General features: G+C 40.1%; 1 protein-coding gene across 1 annotated transcript; it reads right to left on the bottom strand.

The window, feature by feature from the left end:
* Positions 1-208: 208 nt before the first annotated feature.
* Positions 209-1502, bottom strand: LOC105516839. The gene is given in 3 exon segments (XM_011949178.1): positions 209-918; positions 921-1128; positions 1441-1502. Coding segments are annotated over 3 exon segments (681 nt in total). The 3' UTR covers positions 209-507.
* Between the last annotated feature and the right edge of the window lie 9667 nt (positions 1503-11169).

The following is an 11169-nucleotide window of genomic DNA, read 5'->3' as shown; positions in this document are numbered from 1 at the left end:
TTGTATAGGAGTACAGTACACTAATTAAAACTAGTATATCTTGCAATGCCAAAGGCAAAATTAATTATTAATTTTTATTAATATTCAGAAGTAGCACAAGGAATGCATTAATAAAGATTTGGTGGTTGTGACTGAGATCTTGTTTAGCTTTATATTATAGAAAAAAAAAAAAGGTTTTCTGGCTCGATCTGAATAAAAAGAAGCTGGCACCGAAGGGATGATCTTTATTGAAATGGAATATGCTCACCAGAGTGGGTATTTAGTGACAGAAGATGAGATGTGGAAGGAGATTATGTGAAAACCCCAAATGCTTGTCTATAATGGTTTGACTTGACAACTCTACAATCACCTGCAAAATTATTGTTGTTGCCTTCGATACTTTTGGTTATTAAATTGAGTATTTTAGTTAAGCCATCTTGAGTTGACATTTAATAATTCATTTAGGAGCTGTGCACAGAATATTATCCAGCTCACCAAATCCAAGATGAACAAAATTAGTTTTGTGCACTAAAAAGATATTGACAAGACTCTCTCCTCCTCCCCTCCCTCTCCCCTTCTTCTTGTCTCCTGTTCTCCTCCTCTTCTCCCTCTCCCTTCCCGGCCTCTCCTCCTCTCACAGTTAGAAGCAAGTCTATAAGGCTTTCTTGTCCTACAGGGCAAAAACGGAAGCACATTTATAGTTTTTAGGCTAGGGTCTTTAAGCCCATCTAGGCGCAGTCCTAAAACCATGTAGGACATAGATAGGTCATTAATCTGTGCTTGCTTTTCTGCAACTGATGGCCTCTCATTTTTAGCAGCCTCTGATTTGAGATCTTTCATGTCCACTTCCTTGAGAAACAATTTTGCCTTTGTAAAGTCTGTACCAGTAAAATCCTTCAATGAAAACCAAAATGTCGACACAGCCAGTGGGAGGGCTGCCTGTGGACATGTCGGCTGGCCAGCCGCAAGCTCTGATATCCCGGAACACATGTCCATTCACCCGGGTGGGCGGCGGTAGAGCCGTCAGACCCACATCCTCCTTCGCCTACCATGTGGGGAATGCTATGCCTCACACAGCTCAATCCTGCATGTTCGCGAATCTTCAGGGGTGAAAAGGAGAGGAACAGAGCATTCACAGCTACAATGAAGCTACAAGCAGTTGTAGGCAAAACTGTATGGTACAGCATATGCACAGTGCATGCCTTCCCTTCACACCTCGGAAGGCAGCAGGACTCCCCGGCAAGCGCAAGCTGTCACCATTCCCTTGGGAAGGCAGCTCTCTGAAGAATACTTCTTCCACCTGATGGTCCACCTTCCAGAATGCAGCTCCTGGGAAACAGCATCAGGCCAGTCTGGGAAGGCATGTGTTTCCTCGGATGTGTTGGAACATTTCCTCTGAAAAATAGGAAGAAAAGTGGATCTGATGTCATACTAGCAACCTCTCCGATGGGACTCACATGCCTGAGGGTAAAGGTGGTCATGCAGTCAGAATCAGCATTGACTCCAGATAAATGCATGGCCATGTTGGGTCATTTCTTCCTGTCGGAGTTTACAGGGGGGTGAAGGAGGCTGTCTTCATCACACCACAGTGTGTGATGCACCAGCTGCCTGCAGGTGATGTTGAAGACAGCCAGGTGATCTCTGACTCCTAGGACTTTAAATGCTCAGCAGCTCATATCAAGAGAGGTTACTGTCTTACCTTGCTTTTTTTTTTTTTTTTAATTATTCCTCCAAAATCACAGAGATAAATACTGCAATGTAAGGCAGCCATTAGTGAGACATTATGATGAGCTGGTTTACAAAAAGGAGATTTCATTCATTCATTCAAACAACGAATACTTTTTGAGCACCTACACTATTCTGGGACTTTTACTAGGCCTGGGGGATTCCAAAATAAATACGAAAGGTAAGTGTATGAGTTAGTTGTTGCTGCATAACAGACAGCCCCAAAACTTGTGGACTTAAGCAGCAATCCTGCATTACCGCCTGGGTGTCTATGAGTTGGCTAGGACTTGGATGATCTAGAACGGTATTGACTAAGCAGCTCTGCATCTGGGATTGCTAGGGTGTCTACCATGTCTCTTTCCACCTGTCTCTCACACTTTTTGGACCAGAGAGGTAACTGGGGCATGTTCTCTGCATGGTGATATCAGAGGCACAAGAGGGTCTACTGAAACCCAAGGGCTTCTAAATGCCTCATCCAAAATTGGCACCCTCCTGTCTCCATCTACATTCCATTGGCTAAAAGTAAATCACATAGCCAACCTCAGACCCCAGAGTCAGGGAAGCATATGCCACCCGCAATGAGGCCACAGCAAGGGTGTGGATGCAAGAAGGTGTGATGGAGGTCAGCAGTGACACCTACAGTGGGAAGATATCATTTCCTATTCTTCATGCTGCTGATGGGCACAGGAATGGTGTTTTGGTCCATTAAGGCTGCTTTAACCAAATACTATAGACTGAGTGGCCCACAAATGACAGGCGTTTATTTCTCACAGTTCTAGAGGCCGGGGAATCCAAGACCAAGGTGCTGGCAGATTCAGTGTCTGGCAAATCAGTTTTCTGGTTCATAGATGGTGACTGCTTGTTGTATTCTCACATGGTGGAAAAGAAAAGAGATCTCTCTTGGGCCTCTTTTATAAAACTACTAATCCTATGCATGAGGGCTCCATCTCCATGGCTTAATCACCTTCCAAAGGCTCCACCTCCTAAGGCCAACACCTTGGGGGTGAATTTCCTTATAGAAATTTGGGAAAAACACAAACATTCAGATAGTAGCAAATGATGACTTCTGCCCTGAAAGTATTGGGGGAAAAATTCCCACTCCATTTCCTCTTTCCTGAAGGACAGCTGCTGGGAAGGGTGAAAAGAGTCTGATGTCTATGTGTGTCTTAAGCTATGAAAGATTTGCTATTCCCTGTGGTCTTCCTCAATTTTTCCTTTAGGGACCACAGGGGAAAGATGCTCTTGGCTTCTGCTTCCATATGGCAGATATCCCTCCCCACAGCAAGTCTATGGTCCGGTTCTGTCTCTGCCCCCAGAAACAATGAGCATATAGCTGCCTGGACTCAGTGGCTGGAGACTAGGCAGAGGAAGACAGGGAGCCTTGGGCTCTCTGCAGATCCAATCTAGCTCTGCAAACCACCATGCTGATATTTTCATCCATCCTTGACCCTAGGGTCTACTTCTCATTTGTTTGAGAACTCAGAGGAGAAGACCTCTGATTAGCATCCTAGAAATTCCCAAGAGAAGACCTCTGATTAGCATCCTAGAAATTCCCAAAGTGTCACACAGATTCTATCCTTGCAGAGCTCCCAGGGTGATACACGGCTTGTCTGCTGATGACACAAGGCCAGGGCCTTGACATGCCTACACACAGAGGCATCCCCCTTACTGAGGTTCACAGGATGTAGCATCTCTCTCCTCTCTGCACCTCAAATATTCCCCAATTAGTGTCCCCATTGACCTAGTGGAGTGGATCTTCAGCTTCATATCATAATGTGGGAGACAGGTGGTGCTTACATGAGAAAGAGAACAGCAGAGAATTAACACATGATGCAAGCAACTGGATCAATGGAGACATCTCAATTTTATAAATCAGGTCCAGGTTTTTTTTTTTTAATCTTCATCTATGTAGTTTGTCCATCCAGGTAGTAATCTAAGACATTGTCCTGCCTCCAGTCCTACTGCTGGTGCCCCAGCTCTTCTCTGCACTAGCTCTCATGCTTTCTGCATCTCTGTCCACTCACTTGCAAGACACAGGTGAAGACAAGACCCCCTCTTCACATGACTGTGAACCTCCATGAGATCCAGTGGATGGGAAGTTCTCAGCACAGCACAGGGCACACCGGAAGGACAGATGGGCCACAAGTTTCATTATCAACCTAGAGTACACATTCTTTGAGGTAAAGGCTGACAGAGACTCAAGTGGCGTCCTCCCCCAAACAGATGTGGACCCTGTTAATCGTGGTCTTTCATCTTTGCTTACAGTTATGTGACACTGCTTCTCTAAGCAGATTTGGGGAGAGATTTGTTTTCATAAATCATGTTTATATGTTACTGAAGCTTTGTTTACTCATTTAGGAACAAGTTAAGGGCATTGGGGTACATGTTTGTGGGGACAGATGGGTGGGGAAAGGAAGCATTTGGAGGAGTTCTTTGGTACACACAAAAAGGTAGGAACTGACCCAAGAACCTGGCTTCAAAGTCAGATGTCAGGCTATTTCACTGTGGGACAGACTGAGGGCCAGCCTAAAGCAGGCCTGGGTAAGGCTTCTTCTCCCAGATCCTAAAATTGTGCAAGTCCATGAAAATCCCATTTTGATTACATCAAGAACTTCTGGCAGAAGTATTTCTGGTACCTAACCTTAAACCGGAGGATATTGCATTGGCGGTGGTTGCACTGAAAGCACGAAGCCTCGGAAGTGGGACAGCTGTTGGAAATCAGATGTTGTTTAAGAGAGTTTATTATGCTCCCTCTACACTGCTCACCCTTGGCAAGAGCCACATGAGATCCTTTCACCAATGAGGATGTGTTTCCTCTCTAGGGTTTCCTGAGGCACCTGAAGGGCCAGGAGAGTCCCTGAATATTCAGAATATGCAGAAACTCCTCTGACAAGCAGCTTTGCTTAAGCAGAGAATGTGATGGTGTCCAAGGTGACTTGGATAAACTTTACACTCACAGAGAAGGCTCTGAGCCGCCTTCTGGCCTGTGGGCATTAACCTGAACCACATAACTGTGTATTTTTTTTTTTGAACTGTTATACTTTTCTACTTTAGATATGTACTCACATGCAGAAAATAAATCCTTATTTTATTTTTTGTCAAAATCCGTTTTACTTGTTATTTTCTTTTTAAAACGTCCGTGACAACTCCACTGGTCACTTCCATATGAATTTCAACTCTGTTCTCCATTCACACCTCTCTGGCATCACCAGCTTGTGATAGTGGTGATGTTGTCTGACTCCTGGCTAGAGACCCACGAGTACCCTGAGACAGCATGTATGTCTTCTTCTTTGTGTATTTCCAGTGCCCAACCAAAGCCACTGGTTCTGAAATAGTTTTAGAGAAGGCAGGGCTGAGCTGAAGGAACACATCCAGCATGGGTCTAATTATTGGAACAAGTAACTAGATTGGATTAACCACTAGCACGTTAACCACCTGATGAGAGTGAGTTGACCAAGCTTACCGTCTTATATATAATTGAGAGTAGCTTCCGAATAAGAGGTGAGAAAAGCATCTCTGCTATCCTTGGGGGCATAAGAGAGGCCTTGTTTATTAATCCAACCATAATCATTGGTGATCTACCTTGTGCAAGGCCCTGTCACAGGCACAAGTGATAGGTTTATCACTAGTAATAGTATAATTGTTACTGCAGGTAGCTAATCAGACAGGAACAGGGCAGGAGAGTCCCCTGAGCCCCTGTCTTTCTCCCTCACCAATCAGGAATGTCAGGCAACCATCAAGTGATGGTGAGGTAGCTGTTAAGCTATCTCTCTAAAATAATTGGTCACAGTCAATGCCAGGGAAAGGCAGTCTCCCAATACACGGAAACGCCTGTAACTGCTGATCAGCAGTTCCCGATGAGATCTCAGGAACCAGGTAAGAGGGCTCAAGCATGAACACTAAGAGGCAAAATGGCGGAGTTTAACTGGTATAACATTTGGACTGGTAAAGGCAGAATGCCTCATGTGAGCATGCGTACAACTCCAGTAAACGCACCACGCATGCGGCCCCTCCCAAGTGCTAGTGGGCCACTGCGCGTGTGCACAGCCCACCCCAAGGGAAGAATCAAGGGAGAAGTTTTTAATAAATTTTCACTCCTTCTCTAAACTTGCCTCAGTCTCTCACTCTGCTCTTCGTTTGGATTCTTTCTTCTGAGGAGACAAGAATTGAGGCTGCTGCAGATCCGTATGGATTCGCCGCCTCTTACATACTTTGGTGCTGTGTGACTGGGGTACCTTCAGCTGGTAACATAACTAGGAAGTGGTGTATAGGCATATGGGTGGAAAAAAGTATGAATAAAATTCCATCCTCATGGAGCCTACATTCTAATGACGGGGAGACAGACAAAAAGCAAACTACCAGGCAGGTCAGATATTAAGTGTTGTAAGAAAAATAAAGTAAGGCGGGGTTACAGAGAGAGTCACAGAGACAGAGCATTGCAATATCGAAAGATGGTTAAAGGACCCCATATAGACTGTGACATTCGAGCAAACTACATAAAGGATTGAGGGAACTGACCATGCAGGTAGTGGGGAAGAGCATTTTTCAAGCAGAAGCAATGGCATATGCAAAGACTACAAAAATATTAAAGAAAGCTTTTTGGGTAGAGGGAAAATGACACCAAATTGAAACAGATCTATAAAAAGGGTAAGTGCCAGGGAAAGGCAGTCTCCCGATGGACAGAAACACCTGAAACTGGTGATCAGCAGCTTCCTGATAAGATCTCGAGAACTGGGATCTTATAAGATTCTTGATAAGATTCTGTCAATTATTGATAAGATCAAGAATTGGGCAAGTGGGCTTAAGCATGCCCACTAAGAAGCAAAATGGCAGAGTTTAACTGGCATAACTTTCGGACTGGTAAGGGAAGAATGCTTCACGCGAGCATGCGTACAACTCTAGTAAGCATACTGTGCATCAACAACTCCAGTAAACACACTGCCAGAAATGGCTAATAAGTGAGTAATCATAAAACAGGTTTTCAATTTTTTTTTTTTAGATAGGGTAACTTTAGAAAGATACAGATATAGATAGTAGTGTAGTTCAAAGTATCTGCAGAATTAAAATGTCTGGGCACAATAGCACAATGGACGGGAGGATGGGAAGGAGAAGGTGGAAGATGCTATTTTAAGGTTTTTGTGTTAAACCTGAGGTAACATAATAGTATTTCAAAGTAGCCTTTAAAGAAGTAAAGGTACACATGGCAAGCCACAAGCAGTTGCTGAAAAATTGAACAAAAATATATACCTGATAAGTCTAAGGTAAAAATAAAATGGAATACTAAAAAATCCTCAACTGATTCAAAAGATGGTAGGAAAAGAAACAAAGAACAGATGGGAGAGATAGAAAACAAATAGTGAAATGGGAGACTGAAACCCTACCATATTAATAATTATAGTAAATATAATAGTCTAACATACTGATTAAGAGCCAGAGATGATCAGACTTGATGAAGAAACAAGACCAAATACATGCTTAATGTTTCCATGTGAAAATTCCTGCTCTGTGTTTTGGGAAATTTTTATATTTCAGTCAAGAAATTGGGAAAACAAAAAAAGTATAAATCTTGGGTGCAAATTCAAGCTAAACAATAAATATAGACATTTCTTTTAATTACTTTCAAAGGCAAAAATCGCAACTACTTTTGCACCAACCTAGTAGTTTTAAGGAATCCACTGATGTCAACTCAAAAGCATGAACAGGAACCACTGATGCTCAGAGTCTAAGGTTAAGATAAACATTTACAGAAACCAGGGAAGGAGCAGGCAGGAGAATAACCATAACCTCCTCAGTGAGTCTCAGTCATAGCTCTTGCCAGGCTGTAAACACATGTTTGTGGAATACTCTGAAATAAGATTAGAAACTGATCTAAAACCTGAATTGCAAAAAGAATATCAATTTCATTAGCAGAAATCAAAATCAAGGCAAGCACATAAAATATTTTTATTGTTAAAAGATGATATAATCTGATATGAAGAAACATGTGCCCTAAAGACCAATTTACAAATGCTTTCCAGTACCCTCTTGGCCATGCAAAAATGAATGGAAAATTTCCACATTTGTAAGATTTGTCATGAAAAAAGAGAAAAGACTAGTGCATAGGACAATTAATGCTTTGTGTATTTCAATGTTTTAATGATCCCTTTGGGGTATTAATTTTTGTGGTATTATTTTTCAAAATTTTCAATGATTTTTGCATGGAATTTATTTTATGTTAATATTCACCTTTAAAATATTTTCCATTCTCAAATGTCTATGTCAGGTGGAGATTACTTTTATGTTACTGAAAAAAAAAAACTACCTACAAATGGGTACTTTAGCAAAAAGGTGTTATGAAAAATACAGAATAACATAATTGAAGGGATTCCCAAGATTTCCTTGGAATTCTATTTTTTGTTTCTGAATACCAAAGATTAATATATATCTACAGAAAATTTACTTTAAAAATAAATATATGAATGGTTTAAAAGAAAATGATAGGAGAAAGTATACCATGCAGAAACTAATTATGAGACTGGCATTACTATATTAATATAAGACAAAGTAGACTTAGGTGCAATAACTATTACCAGAGATAAAAAAGACATTTCATAAGGACATAATGCTCAAATCTCAATATAATTATAATATATATATATACATGTAACAAACTTAAACATGTATGCACCAAAAAAATCCTCAAAGTAGTAAAGCAAACATGGTAGAATTCAAAGGGAAAAAAAGACAAATACAAAATATAGTTGAAGATTTCAACAGTTCTCTTACTAATTAATAGAAAGAATGTAAAATCTATAAGGATACAGAAATCCTGGATAAAACTGTCAATCAGTGGGGACTTAATTGACATGACATCTATTGAACACTTCACCACTTCACCCAACAGCCACAAAATGCTTTTCTTTTTGATGACACGTAGAACATTTGCCAAGATAAACAACATCGTAAGCCATTAGAAAAAGTGTACCTACATTCAAAAGGATTGAAATCATATAGGATATATTTCCAATATAAAAAAATTAGCAATAAAGAAAGAGATCTAAAAATCCCCAAATATTTGGAAAAAATATTTCTGGGAATCTCATGGATCAAAAAAGAAGTCACAAGAGGAAATCCAAAAGAGTTTGAACTGAGTGAATATAAAACACAACATACATATTCATCCGATGCAGTTAAAGCAATTCTTTAGAGGAAAATGTATAGCCTTATATGCTTACATTAGAAAAAAAAGGTCTAAAATAAAAGATATAGGCTTATATCTTAAGAAACTAGAAAATTCAGGAAAATTAAAGCCAAATAAGTAGAAAAAATAACAATAAACAAATTAATAAAATGAATCTACAAAACTATAGAAAAAAATCAATGAAACCAAAGTTGTTTGACTAGATTAATAAAATCAACAAAATAAATATAAACTGAACAAAATAAAAGAGAAGACACCGATGGAGAGTAACAGTAATGAAAGATGATACACCCCCTTCTTAATGTTGATCTTCTATCCACATTTAAAAGATAATAAAGGAATGGTGTGAGACAGTTAATCTAAATAATTTCAACAACTTAGAATAAAAGACATCAAAAATTATACATTACCAAAGACACAAGAATAGTTACCAAATTTAAATAGCCCTATATATTATCAACAACAACAACAAAGTAATTAAACAACTTATCACAATGAAAACAACAAATCCAGATGGATTCCTTGGTGAATAAACCAAACATTTAGAGAAGTGTTTTTGCAACTTGCATGAGAGTTGAATTCCAGTCTGCATAGATTCTTAGTTCCAAGCATCAGAAATAAAGTCAGACTAATTTAGGATTAAAAAAAAAAATACTAAAAAGATTTTGAGTAACCTTTCTATCCAGAAGGCTTGTAGAGCCAGGTATGGCAATTGTGAACTGAGAAGGACAACCCACTTACCTCCAGAGAGGTGCCACAGTCACACAACTGAGTCCAGACACCACGGCCTATACTGTCAACACCACGGACATCACACCCCCATCAGTGGTGTTTTCATTATGCTATTGGTGCTTCAGGAAGTAAGGTGTGGACAGTTTGCTGCCACCACACTCTGCAGAATGGATTTTGTGAAGTCCCCACTTTATTTCTTCATTAAGGTTTCATTTAAAGACTCATGTCTCTATTCCCTCTTTTCAATAAAAGATAGAAAAATATTTGAAAATATTGATCTCTATAAAGGCAGGTGGACTTTGTCTCATAAAGAAGGGTGATCTGATGCTGGGACAATTGTTATAGCACATGTCTAATAATGCGTGTAAATTAAAAATGAAATCACATCTCATCAAAATTGCCCTAAATATTATTAAATCATCCAATTTTCTGTTCATGTACAGGTATGGCAATTTTCAATAAATCCAACAGAGTTACTTTTTCTCCAGAGTTGGAATAAATTGTTGCTACTTCCACTGAGCCGCAGATGATGTAGCTGACTTGCCTTGAGGTCATATAATAGAAAATCTGTCTGTATATATTTGTTTATTTAAGAACCCTATGCTCACACAAGGGTGGTAAGATGCTCACACTACAACCGACTGAATGACAAATATTATCAGCCACTCCACTTAAAATATTATTTTTATTTACCCTCTTCTTTCTCCTCTCCCACCACCACCCAGACCCTCCTCCGTCTGTCTCTCCTCCCCCTCCTTCTCCTCCTTCTCCTCCTCCCAAAGAATACAATTAGATTGTTGCTTACATGATGGGACTCAGCTGTTTGTCTGCAGCTTCCTGACAGCTGGGGCAGAGATTTTATCAACACTTTCTTACATCACTCTTTTCCATCAGTTCCTAAAAGTTCAGAAAAAAAAAAGTTGACCTTTTCCTTCTACAGATGGTCAAGCTGAGGCTCAAAGAAGAGTGAGGCTTGCGGAAGCAATAGAGCAGGGCTGTGGCTGTTGGTACTGGAACCTAGACTGCCTCTTAATGCATCTTCCTGTGTGTATTTTCTTTCTTTCAGGAGTCCAGACTTTCAGACAAGGAGCTGGACTCTCTTGGCATTAAGAGTTCGACAAAACCATTGTTCTGAATCTGTTCTCTGCCTCCCAGCCCTGTGATAAGAATATCCTAGAAACTGGATTTTTCTATAAAAAACATTTCCCCATGTGGACTGTGTACATTCTGCCTCAAATTCTCTTTGGCAGTTTCACAGTTTAAAAATACTTGAGGATCTCTTTAACTTTGTTTCTCCTTCTCATTGTAAAACTTCACTTTTCACTTGTTTCCTCCAGGAACACCCTCCACCCGGCTGGAGCAATGCAGCGCTCTCTTCCCTCTTTTCCTAATTCCTGATTTCCTCCGTGCTCAACTGCCATTGGCAACATTTTTTCAAACCCCATGCTTGGATTCGTTCTCTTCAAACCAAATCCAAAGTGTGAAGAAAGAATGTAAACCTTTTTCTACATGTTTTTTTTTTTTTTTTTTTTTTTTTTTGCAAACCCTTAATT

This window comes from Colobus angolensis, unplaced genomic scaffold (assembly GCF_000951035.1).
Source record: "Colobus angolensis palliatus isolate OR3802 unplaced genomic scaffold, Cang.pa_1.0 Scaffold291, whole genome shotgun sequence".
Classification (NCBI taxonomy): domain Eukaryota; kingdom Metazoa; phylum Chordata; class Mammalia; order Primates; family Cercopithecidae; genus Colobus; species Colobus angolensis.
Note: the sequence above shows the minus strand (reverse complement) of the source record. Positions and strands in the feature narration are given on the sequence as shown.